This window comes from Engystomops pustulosus, chromosome 4 (assembly GCF_040894005.1).
Source record: "Engystomops pustulosus chromosome 4, aEngPut4.maternal, whole genome shotgun sequence".
NCBI classification, from domain to species: Eukaryota; Metazoa; Chordata; class Amphibia; order Anura; family Leptodactylidae; genus Engystomops; species Engystomops pustulosus.
In genome coordinates this window covers 38,842,700-38,866,915 of record NC_092414.1, presented here as the reverse complement: position 1 = coordinate 38,866,915, position 24,216 = coordinate 38,842,700, and the positions used below count along the sequence as shown (strand labels likewise).

Here is a 24,216-nt window from a genome sequence, read left to right as displayed (position 1 = left end):
ACTAAATATATCTTACAAATTATGTCCCTAGGAACTCGCTGTCAGCCATCTTTGGGTATGTAGATACAGAAACACAACGTTGTACCAGAGGGTGCCAGAGATTACGGACAGCAATATGGGCAGCTGGTTGTAAAAGCCTCCCCCAAACCTGGCTCAGCCCCACAGTGCCCACTATCAGAATGTTTCTAGACAAGCTCACGTATATAATGCGTATGGACTGGATAGAAGCCTCCCTGAGCGAGTACAGTCTTTTTCACCACTTGGGAAAGTTTTATCAGTGTGCGGTCACTAGAAATGATCTGAGATATCAGACATGGCTTTGTGAACACAGTGTGGTACCAGGAACGACAAATTATGGAAGATGTCCTGATAGAACTTGATTGAAATTGGATCAGGAATGTTAGTGTCTGTGATCTAATACATGAATGTGGTAACATATTATAATACAACATGCTTGGGCTGGGGTGGGGGTGGGGTAACCTCCAGGGATGAGATGATGAGCAAGTGCCGTGATTCTTTGGTTTTGTGTTAATTTTATCGTTTGTTTCCCCCCTCCTGTCCTTTCCCCCAGAACTGGGTATAACTATCCTGTAAGGCCATCATTCTACGAGCCAATACCGTATGGATTTTGACCTTTAAGCTGGAAAAGGATCCCGCTAACAGCTAAAGAGAACTGGAATTGCCATTCTGAATTCAATGGAACATAGTGACCTGATAGAACTTCTCCCTTCCTTTCCCTTCCCCTTTCTCCTGTGGGTCTCAGACCCATTGTTTGTATTGTTTTCCTATTACCGTATATACTCGAGTATAAGCCGACCCGAGTATAATCACAAATCAAATCAGTGTAACGTATACAAATTAACAGTAAACCGATTCTCGGCTAATCAAATAGTGAAAATAGCGCAAGGAACTGCCCTCTTGGGTATGCATGCAAGCTTTAAACTAACAGAAAAAGAGGATGCGACATGCAAAATGTGATAATAAAAGATAATTTTTATTGAACACAAAGTACATTAAAATGTCATATAAAATGGCATCTCAGGAGAGACTTAAAACATGGAGCACACCAAGTATACTGTCCATACACAATATTATATTAACAGGAAGTGTAACCGAATAATGTAAAAAGTAACATACTGCAATGCGACATATATACCATTAGCAACATATTGCCTATATCGGCCTGTAATTAAACCCTATAATACAGCATCGTGCCTTGGTTAGTGGTTGCAGAGTTAAACATTGCATAAGGTATGGTAATTGGACATACTACCTGGCGTGCCTCTAGTCCCCCAGGTATAAGCCGAGACCCCTAATTTTACCACCAAAAATTGGGAAAAACTACTGACTTGAGTATAAGTTGAAGGTGGGAAATGCATTGGTCAAACCCTCCCAGTAGTATACAGCCTGCAGGCCCCCATGTAGTATACAGCCTGCAGGCCCCCATGTAGTATACAGCCTGCAGGCCCCCATGTAGTATACAGCCTGCAGGCCCCCATGTAGTATACAGCCTGCAGGCCCCCATGTAGTATACAGCCTGCAGGCCCCCATGTAGTATACAGCCTGCAGGCCCCCATGTAGTATACAGCCTGCAGGCCCCCATGTAGTATACAGCCTGCAGGCCCCCATGTAGTATACAGCCTGCAGGCCCCCATGTAGTATACAGCCTGCAGGCCCCCATGTAGTATACAGCCTGCCGGCCCCCATGTAGTATACAGCCTGCCGGCCCCCATGTAGTATACAGCCTGCCGGCCCCCATGTAGTATACAGCCTGCCGGCCCCCATGTAGTATACAGCCTGCCGGCCCCCATGTAGTATACAGCCTGCCGGCCCCCATGTAGTATACAGCCTGCCGGCCCCCATGTAGTATACAGCCAACAAGCCCCTAGTAGTATACAGCAAGCCCCTAGTAGTATACAGCCAGCCTGCCCCGCGGCTCCCCGATGTCAGTGCGGCTCACCGATGTCCCCGATGTCAGTGTGTTTTGTCCTCTGTCTTCTCCATGACATCGGGGAGCCGCGCTGACATCGGAGGGTGAGTATTTAAGTTTATTTTTTTTTAAGTGGGTAATTTTTTTTTTTTTGTAATAGACTCGTGTATAAGCCGAGGGGCCGTTTTTCAATACATTTATTGTGCTGAAAAACTTGGCTTATACACGAGTATATACGGTAAATTGGAAAAACTCAATAAATACAGTTTTAAAAAAAAAATTCATGTGGAAAACGGTCGAGAATTCACATTAAATAGAGAATTCTAGAAAGAATAGTAGTTTCATGGGGTCAAATCCAGCAACAGGATCCCTTTAAAAGGTTAACAAATGAGATTGTGTGTGAAATACAGATGCAAAATAACTAACCTTCAGCTCAAACACAGGGGTGTCGATGCCCTCGGCTCCATGACGTTTAAAGCTCTTCAGTATTATGCTGAACACCTTCTCTCGAATGGTCATTTGCTTAGGGTCAACATCATGTGTTCCCTGTGATCTCAATGCAGAGTAAATGTCAGAAAGTGACAGCAATATGCAAATTTATACACATATTTATTTTAATATCATGCATATATATTTTCAAACATTTTAAAAACAGAATTACTTTTGGAGTCTTGAGTAGAAAGTTTTTCTTTTGGTCCACAGAACATGATGGTGCCGTCACATCTTGGTGTAGCAATGCCTTTGTGATCACCTGTAATAATACACTGTATATTAGTCCCTGATTATAATAATAAGAGCGAACACTCATTTATTGCACATAGGAGGGGATATAATGTGCAACAAGTGGAGTCAACTTTGGGAAACTATCTGAAATCCTACTGGAAAAAAAATCTGCACTTTTTTTTTATCTTATTTGTATTTAGTGATGACATGTCAGAAGAGATGACAACAACCAATTGGTCTTATCAATGCTTGTATATATGTGGCCATTTCTACTGACAATCTGATACTATCAAGATCTCATTGGCAAGACTTAGGCCCCTTCCACACTTGCTTTGCAGATCACGTCAGTCTGAGCAGGGTGCCAGGGTATCAGAGTTTGTTCAATGGTTTTCACGCTGGTTGACAATGTATTATCAATGTGTTTTCACAGGACAGCACTGAGCTCTATCTTTTCTACGGCAATCGATGCATGAAAAATGCATTGCACTTGCATGTGTGATGCGTTTTTGATGCATCTCCATAGACTTGTATTGTGTGTTTTTCACACACGTGACTTGCAAAAGTAGAGCATGATGAGATTTAAACGAGCGTTGAAAAAAAAACGTGTGTGAGTGCGTGAAAAAAAATGCAAGTCTAAAAAAAGCCCATTGCTTACAATGGGTCAGAGTGCAATGGAAGTTTTGCATGTCAAAAGCATGCGCGTGAAAAACTCAAGTGTGTAAGGGGCCTTAAAGGGGTTGCTCACTTTACCTCATGTTTTTTGTAATGTCTGTGTAAGGCTGCATTCACACAGCCGTATATACGGCCGGTGAATATACGCCATATATACGTCCCCCATACATGGCAATGGGCGCGCGGCAGTACGGAGGCCAAACATATTTGTTAATATTGCCTAAGTGTGTGCGACTGAGGAAGTGTGTACAGATTTCACCTCATCAGCGAGACATACCTGCCCATAAAATGGCCGCAGATGGAGGGTCAAGTGGTCTCTAATTGTCCTTGAACAATTGCCCTGCCAGGACTTTATAAAAGTATTCATGGATATAAGATTGAGGTCCCGGCAAGGTAATTGTTTATGGACAGATACAGATCCGCGGACATTATTTTGGCAGGAATGTCTGGCTGATGAGATAAAAGACTGGAGGATTCGATTTACACATCAAGAAAGCGGAGCAGAACTATTAATAGATGTAGATTGGTAAATTACCTAATATCTTGCCCGCCACACTTATACATTACAAAAACATGTAGTAAAGTCTCTTTTACATATGTTGCCCATGTGCCTTTACTGCCTTGTGAATAATCCCTGAATGTTTCAGAATTCAGAATTTTGTACTGTGTGCAGACTCTCCATGATTCTTTGTTTACATGTCTATGCTCTGCTGAATAGGTGGAAATGCAGCAGGACATTATGACTTATCCTGCTCCCTCCCCTCTTTTTTCCTCTGTTAGTGAGGATGGACTGTGAGAAGAAAGATACATTGGGAGACACCAGAAGACGCCTAGAGCAGTGAAAGATGGTAAGCTGTGTATATACAATACAGACCATAGGTTTGGAAACACCTTCTCAAAGAGTTTTCTGTATTTTCAGGACTATAAAAATTGTAGACTGAAAGCATCAAAACTATGAATTAGCACATGTGGAATTGCTTAAGAAAAAAGTGTGAAAACAACTGAAAATATGTCTCTATTCTAGGTTCTTCAAAGTAGCCACCTTTTGCTTTCATTATTGCGTTGCACACTCTTGCCATTCTCTTGATGAGATTCAAGAGGTAGTCACCTGAAATGGTCTTCCAACAGTCTTGAAGGAGTTTCCACAGATGATTAGCACTTGTTGGCCCTTTTGCCCTCACTCTGCAGTCCAGCTCACCCCAAACCATCTTGATTGGGTTCAGGTCTGGTGACTGTGGAGACCAGGTCATCTGGCGTAGCACCTCATCACTCTCCATCTTTGTCATCTTCACCAACGTCTACCCTAGCTCCCTCATGTTTTCTCATCAGCAGAGTTACTATGTGAGAAAACATGGGGGAGGGGGAAATGAGGGAGATGTTGGAAAAGAAAAAGCATGCCCCTTGTGACTCACTCAATCTGCTGGCAAGGTGCCAGCTATTTTTTAAAAATTGATTTAAAGGAAATCTACCATTTGTCTTCATGCATTGTGAACCAAACATACATATTTTCTTTAATCCCTGATCCGAGTGGTTTTGCTCAAAAAACAAATGTTAAAATTCAGGACCTTAGGAAAGCTGAATTGCAGTCAGTCTGCCGTTCATAAACACATTACACAGAGCTTCCTGAACTGTCCAGACAGGACTAATCAACCTGAGCTGGATGACTCCTATACAGCAACTGGGAGGTGGTGCAGCAATTGATTGCTTCTACCTGTCAGGGACAACACAGTTCTCTGAAGCAGTGCATAATTAAGGTAAGAGGAGAAGTACAAAGACAGCCACAGGAGCGACAGAGCCTAATTATCATAATTTTATAATTGTTTTTTCAGCAAAACCACTCCGCTCAGGGATTAAACAAGAAATGTATCTGCATCAGTGTAACTACAGCATTCTCAAGGTATGTTTGGTTCACAATGCATGAAAACAAATGGTAGATTTCCTTTAATAAAAGATACGAACTATGGATTTTTATAAAAAAAAACTCAATGGGAAACAATAAGAAGACTTCTTTGGCAACCTGTCATTAGGTTTAATGGTAACAGGTTCCCTTTACCAAAGTTTTTAACCTTCAGCAAATAATTGATTGTAAAAAGCTATACAATATTCCAATACACTTTCTGTATCAAGTCCTCATGGCTTTCTAGATCTCTGCTTTCGGTCATTCTATAGGAAGCTTTTTGTAGATAAAAACAGGTGCACGGCACGTTATATATATGATTACTCTCTGTGTTATAATGAGCCGTGCACCTGTGTGACATCAAATGACCTGGGACAGGTTTTTATCCACAGGATGTAAACAATGAAACTTCCTAAAGAATGACAGCAAGCAGAGATCTACAAAACAGAGAGGAATTGATACGGAAAGTATATTGAAAAATTGTATGACTTTTCATTATGCAAACAAATTATTTTTTTGAAGGTTGAAAACCCATTTAATTGTAGATAAAAATGGGCCTTTACATATTTTCCTTTTTACAGGACTTGAGGACCTAACTAGATGGACACTGCTATGGTGGAAGCACCTCACTGATTTGTATAATACCCTGTTTCCCCGAAAATAAGACAGTGTCTTATATTAATTTTTGCTCCTAAAGAGGCACTAGGTCTTATTTTCAGGGGAAGTCTTATTTTTCCATGAACAAGAATTCACATTTATCATTGAACAAAAAATCTACTTCTCTAACATTCTTATAACTCTCCAAACTCTGAATTTCATGCTGTATTTCTTGTGACTCCATTTCTATTAGAATCATTGGCCCCGATCTCTCATGGTTAGTAAAAGCACTTTCCATAAATGGCCCTTCTTATCCTGGTAGTTGCTGGTATCACATTTGCAGCACAACAGTCAGTGATTTACTTCCATGATTTCTTCCCCATGTCACAACCTTCTGCAGCATCTAAAAGATTTCAATATACTAATGTATGGCGCGGGGGGAGCTGCTGCAATGACTGACACTAGGTCTTATTTTCAGGGGAGGCCTTATATTTCTAAGCCTGAACAAAATTGTACCAGGTCTTATTTTTGGGGGATGTCTTATTTTAGGGGAAACAGGGTAGCTGTGGGCAAGCTACTAGCAGTCTAAGAGGACTTGTCTCATAGCTACAACATCACCAGAAGGACTTGTAGAAAGAAAGAGGTTGTAGAAACCAAAGGCTGTGTTAAGGAGATTGCACTGGTTTGGGACGCCATCTTGACTTAAGAAATACCAGAATAAGGGACTGTCCGCCATTTTAAGTATTAGCCAAGGGTCAAGCACTGTCCAGTTCAAACTTCATTTTATGTAACCTGTTTGCTGGCCTGTCAGCTAATTCTCTTTGACATTTAATGAGAAGCCAGTCTGTCCTTCATCTTTAGTTCAGTATTTTGATTTTTGGTGCCAGTTTATCTCTTTCTTCTCAGGAAATTAGTATAAACAATATCTGTGTACAGGTCCCTGAGAACTGAGCACAATTAATTAACTTTTTGTAGAATGTGCTGATGACCAATAGCTTTGCAGTATACTATTCACGCCTCTTTGATGACTCTTCAGTCTGTGATATTATGGATTTGAGAGATTAAAACGGAAGAGAAGATCTTTACATACACTAAGAGACTGACGTGTGTCTTGGTTCTATGTTCAAGTCCCTGGTACCGGGACAACCATGAAAGGGTTAATTAGGACTCACCTTACAAAAGTCAAGAGGGCTGTTGGGGCCTGCATAAAAATCCCTATCAGGCTGCTTTATGCTTGGCTAGTTACAATAGTCTTATCTGTGCAGTTGTGTTTCTTTACTATAGATCAGTGGTGGCGAACCTATGGCATGGGTGCCAGTGGTGGCACTTGGATCTCTCTCTTTGGGCACTTAGGCTGTGACCCCCAGCACAGAATTCACCACACAATACCATGGAAGTCCAGGACGTGTTGCACTATCCTAAAGTGGCTCATGCTCTGCTGCCTGGGACTACAGGAGGAGGATGGAGTTGTTGATGATCACTGCACCTATTACTCCAAGCCCCTGCGGTTATTCTTCTCAAGCTACTGTATTGGTGTCCTCAGGATGCTGATACGATTGAAAGCTGTGACAAAGGTGGGAGCAATAAGTCACTGTTTAAATTTGCTGTGTTGGCACTTTGTGATACATAAGTGAGTTTCGGTGGTAGTTTGGGCACTTGGTCTCTAAAAGGTTCGCCATCAGTGCTGTAGATAAAGCTTACCTGAGAATTAGGAACACTGCCCAACAAGGAAGGAGTAAATGTTGAGGGTGAAATTCTCCTGGCCACCAGGATCGTCCAGCATGAAGCAGAGAAACATTTTATGGATGCCATTGTTTATCATTCATCAGTAGGCTACAACATCCAAGATTCATTTATTTTTCAGCTTTGGGTAATGTTACCCTTTATTCTTCTGGTCATGACTTGATAACAGATCTGAGGAAAATAAAAAATAAAAATCACAGAATAGTTTCCATACAGGCATGAACAAAGAGACGGGTGGGTGGGCAGAGCGAGCAGGTCAGCAGGCCACATTTTCTGTGTTATTAGTAAAGGGATTTCTGATCATCTTTATTTTTACAAGTAAAATGTAATAGGGGGATTTGAAATTTTACAGAACATTATTAATGTGTTATCAAACTACAAATTATTTTTGGTCAGCCCCAAAAATAAAATAAGGAAAAGAGAAGAACTGTCCTGCCGACATCTCCAGCACACGGCTGGTAATACTCAGGAGTGTGGTGCCAGTCCATCAGAAGTTTTCTTCATATGTAGTGCACATGGAGGATTTAGTTACTATTGACTGGACAATCTACCACTGGGCCAAGAGAAGGGCCCTGGCCATAGCCCCTCCGAATTATAATTCACATTAAAGACTGCAGTTTGCATTTGGACTACTGTTATTTGGCCAAACTGTGAAATTAGAAGAGTCTTCCACATACCAAGAAGTCTGCAAAGTTACAAAATAAAAGGGAAGTAACCACAATACAGTGGACTATACTCTTGTAGCCGCTGAAATAAATAGGAAGGGAGCTCAGAAGATTAGAGAGGGTTTTTTTTATTTGTAAACGTTAAAATTGTAAAAATTGCTCTGGCCAATAACGTGACAAAATATACAGAAATGCCTGGCAGTGAAAGGGTTAATACCCCCTGGTTGAATTCCTGAGCGAAGATGCTTATCATCTATCTATATATCTGTCTGTCTAGTTATCTATCTCATATAATCTGACCATTTATATATCTCACTTTTTCTCTATTTTTCAATCAATCTTCTAGTTCTCTTCTACTGTATTTATCTCTATGGCTGCATTCACACACATGTATGGGGGACGTATATATGGCCGATATACATCCCCCATACACTTCTATGGACTCACGGCAAGGCACGGGAGCGGTACTGTCCGTAGCCTGGGAAAAAATAGGACATGTCCTATCTTTTCCTGTATTACGGCGCCGTGGCCCATATGTTCCTATGGAGAGGGGCGGGGGTGAGCTGCGCTCACCTCCTCCTCCTCTCCCCGCGCTGCCGTGTGCATGTAGCCTATCTCTGGATTTATCTCTTTTATCTACTGTATATATCATCTACATTATAGTTCTGCATCTAGAAATCTCTATCATATTTTATATTTATCTTCTATCATAATAATTATAATGAATAATTCCTTTATCTATATAGCGCATACAGATTAAGCAGCGCTGCACAGAGCTTGCCAGATCAGTCCCTTCCACCTGGGGCTCACAATCTATTCAACCTACCTGTAAGTTTTTGGAGTGTAGGAGGAAACCAGAAAACAAACACAGAGAACATACAAACTCTTTGCACATGTTGACCAGTGCTGCAAGGCTGTAGTGCTAACCACTGAGCCACTATGCTGCCCATCAATATCCCAATCATCTATCTCCTATAAAAATTTCCCCATATTACAGATTGTTTTAGCACTGACTGTGATTGGTCATAAAATAGTTTTCTTTAGGGGCCCCACTTTGTCTAGAACCGGCCCTGCCCATGGACACACACATTGCACAGGACAGGAGTCCTTGCATCATACAGAAATATGATGTCTGATAGAACTGCCTGCAGAACTGTTACTGAGCCAGCAGTGCAGTTTGGCTAGCAGACAGGTAGTCCTTTTATCATGTCTCTGTATGAAGCAAGGACTTCTGTCCTGTGTTTTGTGTGCAGTCAATGGGCTCAGACCAAGACACGGGTTTATCTATAGCCGGCCTTATATTTTGTGATAAGTTCACACAGCCTGACCTTGCAACTTCCCAGAACCCCAGGGACTGTATGATGTTGTATTTAGATTGGGTTCATATTTTAAGCCATAATTCTTCAAAGCAGCCTGATTCCCCATGAGATTTGTATAGCAATGTCATTTCAACTGATGCACATAGATACCAGCAAAACACATTCAAATGAATGTAAGACAAATCTGCAGTGTGAATTCACCCTTACAAATGGATGGGATATCTAATAACGCTGACATTTCCACGTGATACATTTCTAGATTTGCTAATTCATGCAAATATATGGAAAATAAATGGATAAATATCCTTTTCCAGTTTGTCCACACAATAATACATGACTATATGTGGAAATGGATAAATGCTCTGATGCAATGAATGGGTTAATAGTAACCTGTGACATCTGACCTTGCAGACATTGTTGCCTAGCACTGCAATGGTCCTCTGCTCGTCTCTGCTCCTCCAGTACTCATCCCATGTGATTCTGTCACCTCCACGGGGAAGGAGACTCGTCTAGCCTCTCCCTGCACTCTATGGTGTGAGTTAGTGACGTCATTCAACATGGCGACTAGGTTACACTATACGTCTTATAATGACGTAATAATCCCACTACAGAAGCTTTAGTATACAGCACTCACAGAGTCAAGACATAAATTCACATTTAATTTTAGAAACGGATCCCTTTGAAGGAGTTTGGAATCATCAGTGCCCACAACAAAGATGGCGCTGATTGTCTCATTGATCTCCCGGAAAGCTTAATTTTATTTTTGTTTACTCTCATATTTCATGCCTACATGTTGTATACGGCACGATAATATATAACAAACACGGATATTATTATTATTTTTGGTCTGTTCGATGCAGTGGCCGAGTTTCTACAAGCCCCTCCCTGCTCCCTCCGGGGTGGGCGGGGCTGGAGCCGTGGCCATGGTGATGGTAGGAGCTATCCTTCCGCGTGACGTCATTCGGCGCGACAGTCGGCTTTCGGGTACAAGATGGCGTCAGGAAGTGGGGTGAGTGTTGTGTGGAGCAGGTGCTGGGTGCCCGGCTTTATATTATCTTATGGTGCAATGTTCTGCTCCGCGATACCGCAGGAGTCTGATCACTGATTTCCTACACATGCGGTTTTCCAGCTGCTCGGGGTCTGCGTGTTGTACTGCGGCTCTGGGATGATCTGATTGTGAGACAATGATGTGCGATGATCCGGTGTCTACATAGACCTTCCCTATATCACAACTTACATCAACGTTATATCCAGGGTCTCTGGCTCCTCCTGGGGTCACCGTAGGAAGTATCACAGGTCTGTGAGGCTGCCCATAGACACAAGGATAACCTCCTATACTAGGGTCTGTAGATAAATCCCCTCCTTTTCTGGCTCTTCTGCTCCCTGCACCACACTTCAGCTTCTTCTCTCCTCCACGTGCTGCTGCGCCAGGAGCAGGCGTGGGGGACCCGGTCCAGGGCTGCGCCGCGAGCAGGTGGGGTGTCCGGTCCAGGGCTGCGCTGGGAGCAGCAGGGGGGGTGTCCGGTCCAGGGCTGCGCTGGGAGCAGCAGGGGGGTGTCCGGTCCAGGGCTGCGCTGGGAGCAGCAGGGGGGGACCCGGTCCAGGGCTGCGCCGGGAGCAGGGGGGACCCGGTCCAGAACTGCGCCGGGAGCAGGGGGGGGGGTGGGTCCGGTCCAGGGCTGCGCCAGGAGCAGAGGGGGGTCCGGTCCAGGGCTGCGCCAGGAGCAGGCGGGGTCCGGTCGAGCGCTGCGCCAAGAGCAGGCATGGGGACCCAGTCGAGCGCTGCGCCAGGAGCAGGCGTGGGGGAACCGGTCCAGAGCTGCGCCAGGAGAAGTACAGTACTGCTGACATGTACTTACCACTCCTAGGTCTTCCCTGCAGGTGCTTTGCTCTGGGTCCTGGTGACTGCACATGCAATCAGAGTCAGGTGACAGGACACAGAGATGAGCAGCAGGACAGGTCCCGGGACCAGTAAGAACTTTTCAGCTGCACTCACCACTACCCTGGCCTCCTGCACCAGGGAACTCCTCCAGGGGTGTAACTACAGCAGTAGCAGTCATAGAAGCTGCTACAGGGCCCACAGTGTCACGAGGACCAGCCACACAACCTGCCACAATAAAGAATGGAGCATATGCACCATTATACACATATTATTCTGAACATTGTACAGCATAATATGTATATAACATTGTGGATCTTCCACACAGTACACAGCTGAGCCAGCAGCTAACATAAGAAATGTTGGGGGGGGGAATCTCTCATTTCTACTTCCTCCATGAAGTCATATCTGTTGCCATCCCCTAGGATTAGAAGACAACATGAATTGCATACCCCCATTTGTGTGCGCTTAAATATATAAATGTGTGTGTACAAATATGTATTTATAGCTCTGTGCAGCGCTGCGTAATCTGTGTGTGCTATATAAAGCTAGAATTATTATTTATTATATATGTTTGTAAGGGAAATGGGGACCACATCCCAAAGCCTGCTATGGGGCTCGACCTCTTCTAGTTACTCCCCTGAGCACTTCCATCAGGGTACAGGCCACAACCCGAGGCTTGACAGGCCGCATGTGGCCTTTTAGAACAGGTTTTGCACCCCTATCCCAGGCTTTTAGTTGAGATGAATATGGCTGCTCTTTATGTACATGCTCAGTAGCTCCGTTGCTATACATCGGAGTAATAAGGCACTCGGATGGAATGTCTGCATTTATCTCTGCACTGCTAGAAGGACCAAAAACAGGACTGTGGAGTTGGCTAGTATGGACATGAAAGTAATTGAGTCTTAGTGGCTCCACGGCCCTGACTCCACCTCTACAAGACTGTCCATAGACATTAAAGGAAACCTACCTACCACACTTATAACCCACAAATACCTTGCAACAGATCAGGGTGAGCTGATGCCGGACCTTATCTTGACTAATTGCAGCATACTAATTGCGGACTACAGCAGTTTCTGCAACTAGTCAAGATATGCTCCGGCATACCCGGTATTTGTGGGTTATTAAATTTTAAAGTGGTAGGTTTCCTTTAACATGTTCCCTTCTATCAGAGGGTGTAAAGGGATACTACACCTCTATAGGGCTCTCTATAGATCTGAAGATATCTCCTATCCGAGGGTGTAAATGGGTTCTACACCTACATATCTGTATATATGTATGGAGCCTAACACTGCTGCCTCATTCCGGATACAAAACTGATGCATGGTCCTGAAGACTCCGCTGGTCCTCACCTTTACACCAGCTGCAGAGAGGAACAAGAAGGAGTCTTCCCCCTTGATGTAGCATATACTGAATGTAAGCAGACATGAGAGGGGGGTCATAATTTCCTTGCCCCATCCTTCTCTGTTGTTTTTGGGTGTATATAATGTGTAGCTACTTTTTTAGGCCCTTGCACCAGGGGGAGAGCTGTTGTAAAGAGCGCCACCAGCTTTGGTGAATGTGGCATGAGCAATACTACACTGTAGTTAGGTTAGTACTCTAATATAGAAGCAGTGATCAGATGAGGAATGGGGGCGGTTCAGTATTTTCATCTCCATAATTTTTTTTGTGGTAATATATATATTTGTTTTTTGTTTAATCTCATATGTAATCTATTAGTATGGTAACCCCCTCCTTAGCAAAATACTGATGTAGCCTCGCAACTATTTTCCTGTCTCTCTATCAAAAATACAAATGTGGAGCGTATGTGTGTGCAGGGGTAGGCCAGGAGAAATGGGTATTACACGAAAGGACGGGAATTGCTTTGAAACGACAGGTCAGCATGTATGGTACTGTAAGGTCTAATAGTGCCATGAGTATGCCATTGCTTTATGGGGTGAGAATAACTTCTTAAAATAAAACAAGGCTCCAGCAGTAAAGTCTATTTTTAATGACTATTTTGCAAAATTCTTAAATGTTGTTCCCTTCTTTCCAGTCCAAGAACAATGATTTCCGCCGGAAGTGGGACAAAGATGAATATGAGAAACTTGCACAGAAACGAATCACAGAAGAGAGAGAGAAGAAAGATGGTTTGTAGCATTTACCCACATTATTAAGCCATACAAAACCACAAGGGTTATGCCTGAAACACAAGAGATTAAATCTTAAAATGGAAACTTTTGTCACTTATTGATCCCATAACCATGAAAGATCTTAGTGTCCCCAACATATTTAGTAAGCTTAAAGGAAACCTACCAGTTAGAATGGTCGGTGTAAGCTGTAAGTACCGGGCACCAGCTCAGGGTGAGCTGGTGCCGGTACTTACTTTCGCTAGTGTTATAAACCGCGGTATCGCGGTTTTAACACTTTTTAAACTTTAGAGCAGAGGAGGCTTCGGCGCTGCGTGCGCACGATCGTGCACGCGCCTACATAGGAAATAGCGGAGATGTTGCGCGCGCACGGTCGCGCGCAGCGCTGAAGCCCCTTCTGCTCTAAAGTTTAAAAAGTGTTAAAAGCGCGATACCGCTAACACTAGCGACAGTAAGTACCGGCACCAGCTCACCCTGAGCTGGTGCTCGGTACTTACAGCTTTACCCCTACCGTTCTAAATGGTAGGTTTCCTTTAAGCAGTGTCCCCATTTCAACAAATACATTTTACTCTTTGTATAATGAAAAGTTATACAAATTTTCAATATACTTTTTGTATCAATTCCTTGTGGTTTTCTAGATCTCTGCTTGCTGTCCTGCTACAGAAAGCTTCAGTGTTTATTTCCAGTGTTCAGAAATCTGTCCATGGTCACACAAGTTCACGGCTCATTCTAACACACGGCTCTGATTACTCCCTATGATAATAACGAGCCGTGCACCAGTGTGATCCACTGGAAGTAAACATAGAAGCTTTCTATAGAACAACAGCAAGCAGAGATCTAGACAACTGTGAGGAACTGATATAAAAAGTATATTGGAAAATTGTGTAACTTTTTATTATACAAACAATAAAATAAATTTGCTGAAATGGGACAACCCCTTTAAAGGAATTAAATCACATTGCGACCTTGATGTAACTGTGGCCCTTAATTGCAAAAAGAAACATATCTTTTTTTTCATTTGCAAAAAAGGTGTCAACCACGACTCACCCCAATTCGCCTATATCACTTCAGATGTTGCAGGGGGACACAACAATCCCTATTTGTAGCCCAAGTCTGAAAAATGTGACGTGCATTCGCAGTGTTCTCCTCTTCAGTAATGTGTGTCTGAGCCTCTGGTTTCTGCTGAAGTTTTTCAGTTTACAACTGCCTTTAATTCTCTCTTTTTTATTGAGACACACTGAAGCTGTTGAAAGAATTGGTTTACTTATTTTTCCTGTGACCTGGAGATGTACACAATTGCACAGATTCCCATACAAATCAATGGGATGTTGAGCTTTTGTTTGGCACTGGCATCACCATAAAAATACATTGTGAACACGTTCCAATAACGCAGAGGCAGAAGGTTTTCTCTGGAATGATATTTGTAGTTATTGCTATTAAAGCTTCCACAGATTTTCTTAACCCTCCATCAGTTTTGAAAAATATCCACACAAATGAGTGAGTGTGTTGGCTGGGAAGTCCGGCCCGGATGCTTAGCCAACAGAACTGAACCCGGCATTTTGGTTCAGTTCCGGTTGTCAGTGTTCGGGCCGGACCTTCCAGCCATCACACGCTGCGAGAGTAATGCAAGTTGGACTTCTGACTCTTGCTTGTGTGTGATGGGCCTCGGCGACATGAAATTATGGAAAAATTATGAATAACTGAATGTTTTCTAAGCCAGATTAGAATGTATAGGGTATAGTATAGATCTGTGATATTAACATGCTGGATAGAAGTTTTTTTTTTTTTTTTAACGTTTCAAGACTTTTATATTTCTTTAGGCAAACCCCTACAGCCCCCCGTCAAAAGAGAACTGCTCAGACATAGAGACTACAAGGTGGACCTGGAGTCCAAGCTGGGCAAGACCATTGTCATTACAAAGACCACTCCTCAGTCTGAAATGGGAGGGTAAGTGCTATCATAAATGAAGAATTTTGTTGAATTTTTCAGTGTTACAGGTGTTTTGTCTTGTTGGTCCCATTTTATTATATATCAGATTTATATGCCGGTCACAGGAAGCCCCATTTATCGGCCTTGGGTCAGTTCTCGTACACAAGAACCAAGAATAACAATAAATTATAATTATTAAAGCTTAATTGCAGACACCATTGATAACTGTTCTAGCTGTTTATTGTAGGCTGGGTAAATTACCAACATCCAGAGGTGCGTTTTGTAACTAGGGGTCGTCTGTAAGTCGGGTGTTCTTATGTAGGAGACTGCCTGTATATTGTGCTATGGACATAACTGTTGTCAGATGTCTGTTGTTCCGATGGCTACCTGAAAGTAAACTGGCAGCACTAGGATGTCCTTCTAGTGCAGTTTAGGTTTTCCTGCACAAGTTTCAAGCTCGCATCAGTACTGTACAAATCTGACAACTAGAATGACGCTAGAACTACTGCTAGATGGATTGTTGCGCTTTAATGCAACCAGGACTAAACTTTAACCATATTTGATCAGTGAAAATAGTTGTTCTTTTCAGACGTCAGATGTTTTTCACAGTCCAATGATTGGATCTTATCAGGGTATCAGAGTACATAGTAGGGGTGTAGCAGTCCTTTGGGTTAATTTCTCACAACCAATTGTGTTTCACAATATTCTTAGGGGTACAGCTCAAGATATATCAGGAAAGACACTTCTATTTCACATGGATTGTTACAGGCAGTTTCAGTCAAGTCACCTCATAGTACAAGAGGTGAAATTAGAAAAAATATACGTTACACATTGTGTCAGGGGGACATAGGATACAACCAATTTTGGTACAATTGGAAGCTACTAAAAAAAAAGTACTTATAGGCAGATAGTTTGTTTGTATTAAAATCATGTTCTGAATAATCTAATTTGGAACTTCACGAAGAAAAAGTGTGGGGGATTATTTTCATATGCACACCTGTGAATGTATCAGACAGGGAACAATTCTACACCAGGTCTTGTCGGGCGGAGAATTGCATTATAGCGCGCAAACTTTTGGGCCATAGCTAGTGCGCAGTGCAATGGGCTCCTGGCGGCTGTTGCCCACCTGGTGTTGAAATGGCATGAAGCGGTAAATAATAGCCATTACTGCTGGTTCTCTAGTAATTGCAATTATTTCAGGACTTGTACACCAAAAAACAGGCGAACACTGATGCATTGATTCTTCTCTCCTAATTTATTAAGACATTAAATTAAGCAGATCTCTTACTTAAAGCTACAGCTGCTCAAGGCTATCGATTGGGCCACTTTATTGTGTAAATTTGTGGAGCTGTAAGGGGCCACATTAAGTGTCCTCTTTGAGGCCCATTTTTAAAAAATAAAGTGGGTCAGGTGAGTAGCAGAATATGCTTACCTGATGCACACTTGTATAGTAGCAATAAACAATGAGGTGGTGTTTCTTCAAAGGTCCAGTGTATGTCGTTGGGTAGAAAGAGCAGCTCCCAAGTACTCCAAAACCGGTATCCAATGGAACCGTAAGAAACGTGTAGAATAGAAGACAAAATGGGGCTTAACAGGTGCGCGAATAACCAACCCGCAGGACAGACCGATGATGCACAGGAATTGATTAACTGATATTTATTTAATAGAAAACAAAAGAAATCCAATTGGTTGTCTTTTGTTTTCTATAAAATAAATATCAGTTAATCAATTCCCGTGCATCATTGGTCTGTCCCTCGAGTTGGTTATTAACGCACCCTTAAGCCCCATTTTGTCTTCTATTCTACATAATAAACTTAAAGAGAACATGTCATCAGGTTTTACCTCACTAAATCTTATCTACCTGACCTGTGATATACTGTGCAGGACTATGTGTGGTCTACAAATCTTATACATAGGAAAGTGGGGACTAGTGGAATGAGAAGAGAAATAATGCCTTATGCCTCACAAACTACGGCTAGCTCACGGTCCCAAGCGCTTTTATTGGGCACTTTCGCATGGGTGGTCATGACCGATCGCATTATGAATCATTAAAGCAGGTCATATTCCTGCCTGTATTGTGATGCTGGTAATCGACATTGGCGGAGTGAGTGGTGCTTGTGTGCCTAAGGCATTAGAATATTTAATTTAGAATTTTAAACAATTGGTATAATTAAACACTACAGGCGGTCCCCTACTTAAGAACAGCCGACTTACAGTCGACCCCTAGTTGCAAACGGACCTCTGATAATTGATAATTTACTGTACTTTTACCTTTGGCTACAACAAACAGCTGTAACAGTTATCACAGGTGTCTATAGTGAAGCTTTATTATTAATCCTGGTTCTTATGACAACCCAACATTTTTAAAATACAATTGTCACAGAGTCCAAAACAAATTTTGGCTGGAGCTACAATTGTAAACGATACATTTCCGACATACATACAAATTCAACTTAAGAACAAACCTTCAGAACCTATCTTGTACGTAACTCGGGGACTGTCTGTATTAACAAAAAACTAGTATGCATAATAACCATGTGTGCTCTATGTACAAGGACGCTTAAAGGAAACCTACCACTTGTAGTGGCAGGTTTCCGATGGAAATACCGGGCACCAGCTCAGGGTGAGCTGGTGCCGGAGCTTATTTTAGTTAGTGTTTTAAACCGCGGTATCGCGGTTTAAAACACTTTTTAAACGTTATAGCCGGCGCAGGAAGGTACCTGCTCGGCGCTTACCGTGCACGCGGCTCTCATTCACTTCCTATGTAGCCGTGTGCACGGTAAGCGCCGAGCGCGTACCTGCCTGCGCCGGCTATAACGTTTAAAAAGTGTTTTAAACCGCGATACCGCGGTTTAAAACACTAACTAAAATAAGCTGCGGCACCAGCTCACCCGGTATTGCCATCGGAAACCTGCCACTACAAGTGGTAGGTTTCCTTTAAAAGGCTTATACAGGACGAGAAAATTAAAAAAAATTAAAAATCGGACCTTTACAATCTATCAGAGCTGAAACATCAGGCATAACTTATGGCAAGTATTGAAACAGTATTGAAACGAAAATCAGGTTTTCAGAATGAAAGAATAATAAAATGCGGCCATATGCACACAGCGTGCATAACACGTAGACATAAAGCGATTATGTGACAGATGCTGTATGAGATCAGGTTTGCCTTATATTGATTGCTGCTCTCATTCTGTATGTGACAGGTTCAGAGCTCGTTCCCTATACATCAGGCTTTCACCTCCCTTCTGTTCTCCTCCTATGCTGACACGGCTGATCACACTGTGATCCGTGGGAGAAACCACAAGATATAATTCTTATCAGTATACAGAGCCTGCTGAGCACTAAGGCTCTGATCACATTATGTGTTACCGGAACAACTCATACATTAAACAGATGGAATACAATGAAAAACTTTCATTATAGTAAAAAATTTTTTTTTTTTATTATTATTTTGCCAGCCAAATGGAAAGCAAATAGAGACTCTTCTGGCCTCGGTCTAGCAAGTGTAATCATGTGTAGCACATTCAAGTGCTATTGGTGCACATATTTCAGTTACTATTATAATGCACGGTCCTTACATTGGGGTATATTTAATTTACATGCCGTTTACCAGATTAAAATTCAAGTCTTTAAAGGATTTCACAAAGTTTTTCCCAACTAAACTATTAACCCCCCTCAGGTAGGGTATGAAATGTCCTTTTATAAATTCCATCTTTTATGTGAAATGTCACCTGTGTACCTATAAAACATCCCCTAAAGTAAGGCAAATTTGGACTCTTCTCACCCCATTTTCACATGAGATGAGTCAATTTTTGTGGTTGCAGTGGTGTCACTTCAGAAGCTCTGTCTTTGGTTCTATAAAACTTATTCTGTCATATTAAAGATAACAATCTTGCCTTTCTGATGCCTTCGAGCATATGGTTCTGTGAGCTACAGAATTGGACAGCTAAAAAATGGTGGGAAGTGGATCTTTATCTGCAGCTTGTATTTCCAATATTTAACTCCCTGTATCTGGTTCTGTAGCTCACAAAGCCATAAGCCTGTATCTTTAATATGACACAAAAAGCTTGTTTCTTGTTGTTATAGAACAGAAGATAGGGGCTTCTGAAGAGATACTATGCCATTAAACTTGACTCCTCTTTGCAAATGAGGTTAGAAGAGTCATATTTGCCTGACTTTGGAAATATTTTTATATAAAAACTGCTGAGATTTCACCAAAAAGAGGGAATTCTAGAAAGGACATTGCATACCCCATGGCCTGCCTATTAGATTGCATACCCCATGCCTGCCTAGGTGCTCGTGTTTGCTCTTTCTGGCAGAAACACATAGGGGTAAGGCCATGGCATTTTTATGGTGCATTCGGCTCTCAAACTACTACCAGCTCATATTTTGATGGGCCGAAGTACAATCAGGGACACTTTCTCATAGATCCAGGCCCCGTGACTGTGGTTCTTATAGTTGCTACTCATGGTCTCCTACCTTAATTATACAAATGAGCCAGAAGGGCTATGGGAGATATTACCAGAGCCCTTCCGGGCAACAGATATCCAGGCTAAAAAACTGTCTTGCCCTCCCCCTGCTCCCTCACTTCCTCCTCCCTCTTCCTGATCACGTAACCGCTGAAGCTTCTGTACTAAGAGGCTCTGGTAACACCCTGCTCCCATAATTTTAAAAGTTGATTTTAGAAGGCAGGAGGGCATAACAAATATAACAGTATTACCACAGTCCTGGTGCGTGGATCTATGAGTGCATGTCCCTCGTTTATCAGGATGGATTTTGATGGTAGATTCCCTTTTAAACCAGTGCATAGGCAGAGCCCCCGACCTGCACACATGTAAAGTAATTAAGAATATGATTTATTGTTAGCAAGATTTTTAGTCTCTTGCTAAAAATGTGTCTAGTGTCTTTAAAGGAAGGTAGTTTGAGTCCATTATACTGGTGGTCATGCCATAAGTTTATCGAATTCCCTACGGTCCATGTATGTAGATAATTGTACTGTCTCTCGCGTTGTCTGGTGATATAATGTCGGTGGTGACTGTTTTGGCAGTCATTGTTACTAGGGTAGGGGACAAGCACTGGCAGGTAGAGGAGGATGGCGGACAGGGCTGCGCTCTGGATGCTAAACTGTAAGCTTTATGAGGTTTTATTTTTATCTTCCTGAATACAGTTAGTGAAGAGAGTACCCAAGGGTGGAGAGTGAATGGGCGTGACAATACTGACATTAGTGCGCTGGTTATCCCGCTTATTATGGGGCTCTTCATAGATGACAATGGTTTATCTGAGGTCCTGGCCTTTCTTGTGTCTGAGATCCATTAGGAGACCTATGTGGCCACAGAGCAGCTTTATCATTTGTTGCCTGCAGCCTATGACGGGATCAGAGGGACAACAAGATCCTGACTAAAAGCCTTCTGCTCTTAGTGACGTCCTTGAATCTCTGTATCTGACAGTCTCTGACATATAAGGCTTTATGTTTGGAGAATGAAGGGTTTAGTAAGATTATAACCTCACAAGGTGTAAATGTAGGTAATAGAATGGACTTCCCTTCATCTGTCCCTCAGTTCTTGCAGCATGTACCCCGCGGCCTCTCTATAGCCTCAGTGGTTACAGGGGACGGATCAGAGACTCCACCAATGGGGCCACAGATTCCTACAATAACCCAAAAAGAAAAATGAGAGGAAGAATTGTGGTTTACATCAATACAAAAAGCTTTATTAAATGTATATATTAAAAAAATATATAAAAATTCATCAAAAAATGCAGGGAAAAAAACAAAAACAGACAATCCAGGCAGCGTGTCCAGACAAAAGTACCAAAAAAATATCTCCCTGCAGAAGTATCTGCACCTATCCTATGTACTAGTATGCAAACCAAATTACCGAGAGACAAGTGTCTGCATGACATTGAAACCTTGTCTAGTGGATATATGTATACCTGCACACTGGGGTAGTACAACACCTGGACACGCTGCCTGGCGTCCACCCCGACGTGCGTTGTAACCGCACAGGGGGAGATTTATGATATAAGTGGGAAAAAACGAAGGACTTGCTCCTAAATATCTGACTTTGGGTGTATCAGTGCCCAGGAAAACGGGGGATGGGAGGGGGGGGGGAGCGCCTCCTGGTGCCCAAACAGATAATCTGCAATTTCTGCCAGAAACTGGAAAAAGGTTTAAATCATTGATGAAATCTGCACTAGCCCCGAGCCAGTATGGATTTGAGTTTCGCTTGCGGGATCGGAAACTGAGGCTGCGTTCACACATGGCGTATACGTTGCAAACACAATACGACAGCCGAGGAGATGAGCTTTGCCTAATGACATTGCTGTTAGAGTATCGTACACTTCCACATCCTAGCTATATTATTTCTTGTAATCGTTAGAATTTCTCCTCTTCCTGAGTTTTCTAGGCCTATTGATAATAGGGCCATACGTGGTCCCCATGGGGGAGGGAAGTGACATATCTGTGATGCCAATTGGAATACCTCTTGATATAAAGGAAGTATGTTTCTGCTTTGCCACCATATATGTAAAAGTGTTGGTGACTGTTTGTTACATCTCCAACAAGTATTAGAGGCGGTTTGATATAGTCTAGACAATCTGTAAGGTGTTAGGTACCATCTATACAATGTCTCAAAGTGGTGAATACATCTGGAGATCTTTGTGCTGGTCTCATGTGAAGCCTCCCATTGGGCCACTGTGAATTGCTCTTCCTCCCGTTTTGATTGGCAGGTATTGTGCGTTGGGTTTCTAAGTGCCAGGGGGGCTGTATAGGCTTGTTATATGCCCTTTCTTTTCTTGGTTGCTGACAGGAAATATCTCTTGTAGAGGAGATAGCCGGCTCTGAGGTGTTTACCATGTTTTGTAAAAAGTGGTGTATTTGCAGGAATTTATAAAAGTCTGCTTTGGCTAGGTGGTAACCAGTTTCCAGCTCTTCAAATGATTTCATGATGGCCCCATTATATAGCCATTCCACCCCAGGCACCTCACACTCAACCCAGTTAACGAAGTTTGTGCCTGGGATCATATAAGTGCTTCACCTGATCTGTAGCAGAGGAGCTTCACTGCTGAGCATGTACATAAAGTGCTGCAGTAATTCATCTCAACTAAAGGCCTAGAAGAGGATACAAAACCTGCTCAGACAAGCCACATGTGTCATGTCAAGCTTCAAGTTGTGTTGTGTACCCTGCTCTGTGGTCTCCACTATCATTGTCTGCTCTGATTCCAGTGTTTGGTTTCTGGGGTGGTATTTATTACTGGTTGGTTGAGCAGGATGACAATTTGACCCTTGGATCAATAAATGATCTCCCCCAGCTCAAATGCTCAGATCAGGAATAGAACAGATACTTAAGGGAAATCTACCACCAGAATGAAAGACTGTGTATGCAAATGAGCCTGAGGGACTCCAGGCTCCATTAACACCTATGGAGCCTGGAGCCCCTCAAGCTTATTTGCATACAGTCATTCATCCTGGTGGTAGATGCTCTTTAAAGGAAATCATTTTTTTAAAGGTATTTTATGTTTATGGAGTCGGTACACTTTATCACGACTCCACCTCCATAGTCCTGGTCTTCAACCATGCGTGTGCGTACACACAGAGTTTTTGGATGCATTTTAAAAGTGGGGCTTGGCTAAAACGCATTTCGGTTTCAGCTGAAACGCATTTAGTTTGGAATGAGCACTGCATACAGGTGGTCCCCTACTTAAGAACACTCGACTTGCATACGACCCCTAGTTACAAATGGACCTCTGGATTTTGTTAATTTACTGTACTTTAGTCCTAGGTTACAATAATCAGCTGTAACAGTTATCACAGGCGTCTGTAATGAAGCTTTAGTGTTAATCCTGGTTCTTATGACAATCCAACATTTTTAAAACCCACTTATCACAGAGACCAAAAAAGTTCTGGCTGGGATTACAAAGATAAAATATACAGTTCCGACTTGCATACAAATTCAACTTAAGAACAAACCTACAGACCCTATCTTGTATGTAACCCGGGGACTGCCTGTGTTTTGTATTACTTATATGCAAAGATGTGTTCTCATTCCAAACCACCACACGTGAACGCACCATCAAAGGACACAAAAAGCTCCTAAAAAAGGTTGTATACCCTAGGGGACAAATAAATCAAAAACGGGAACAACTATTTGGTTAACTAATACAGTAAGTTACCCGATAAATACCAAATATAAACTATAAAGTAAGGAACTAGTGATGACGAGTTATTGAGAGAATAATATTCTGACTTGTCGCCCACCCGCTGCAGTCTATAGGACCCCTCCCCCCGCCCCCCAATAAGTTCCTTTAATTAAATTGAGTTTTTTAGAAGATTATAAAAAGAACAACATTCAGTGTTTGAGCCGAGCCTATATATGACGGAGCCGCCTTAGTGATAGTATTAGTCACTTATTAAATTTAAAGCTTTGTGAAATGATAGTTTAGTTAAAGATGTTTCCTCTCTCCACTCCAGACGGCTGCCAGTCAGCTGAAGGACATGCCTGCGAGCGCTCATAAAACGGCACCACTGGAGCTATTAGGTCATTAGAAACTTTTTTTTTTTTTTCCGATAATTTCTTAAAGGGGTTTTCTACTTCTCTTTAAGAGATGCTGTAAGCCTTTCCTTATGTACTATAGTCTTTCCTGCTCTCACACGTTGCATTGACATTGTTGAATGGCGTTTCAAAACGCAGCTATGCAGGAGATTTGCCAAATTGCATTGCGTTATTATTGGGG

The 24,216-nt window shown here is 42.4% G+C and overlaps 2 protein-coding genes across 4 annotated transcripts in view; one reads left to right on the top strand and one right to left on the bottom strand.

Moving 5' to 3' along the window:
• The window catches only part of LOC140126363 (histidine--tRNA ligase, cytoplasmic-like), a 43,469-nt gene extending 33,390 nt beyond the window's left edge, over positions 1 to 10,079 (bottom strand). The window contains exons 1-4 of one of the 2 annotated variants that reach the window (XM_072145752.1): positions 9,951 to 10,079; positions 7,521 to 7,733; positions 2,592 to 2,681; positions 2,357 to 2,476 (exon numbers count right to left, since the gene is read on the bottom strand). In XM_072145752.1, coding sequence (XP_072001853.1) covers positions 2,357 to 2,476; positions 2,592 to 2,681; positions 7,521 to 7,631 — 321 coding nt within the window. In that variant the 5' untranslated portion in view covers positions 7,632 to 7,733; positions 9,951 to 10,079. Of the gene's footprint in view, positions 1 to 2,356; positions 2,477 to 2,591; positions 2,682 to 7,520; positions 7,734 to 9,936 lie in introns of both variants that reach the window. The other variant, XM_072145753.1, reaches the window with a different exon arrangement.
• Positions 10,080 to 10,442: 363 nt separating this feature from the next.
• The window catches only part of ZMAT2 (zinc finger matrin-type 2), a 37,639-nt gene continuing 23,865 nt past the window's right edge, over positions 10,443 to 24,216 (top strand). The window contains exons 1-3 of one of the 2 annotated variants that reach the window (XM_072145751.1): positions 10,443 to 10,555; positions 13,461 to 13,554; positions 15,375 to 15,501. In XM_072145751.1, coding sequence (XP_072001852.1) covers positions 10,538 to 10,555; positions 13,461 to 13,554; positions 15,375 to 15,501 — 239 coding nt within the window. In that variant the 5' untranslated portion in view covers positions 10,443 to 10,537. Of the gene's footprint in view, positions 10,556 to 13,322; positions 13,362 to 13,460; positions 13,555 to 15,374; positions 15,502 to 24,216 lie in introns of those variants that run through there. The other variant, XM_072145750.1, reaches the window with a different exon arrangement.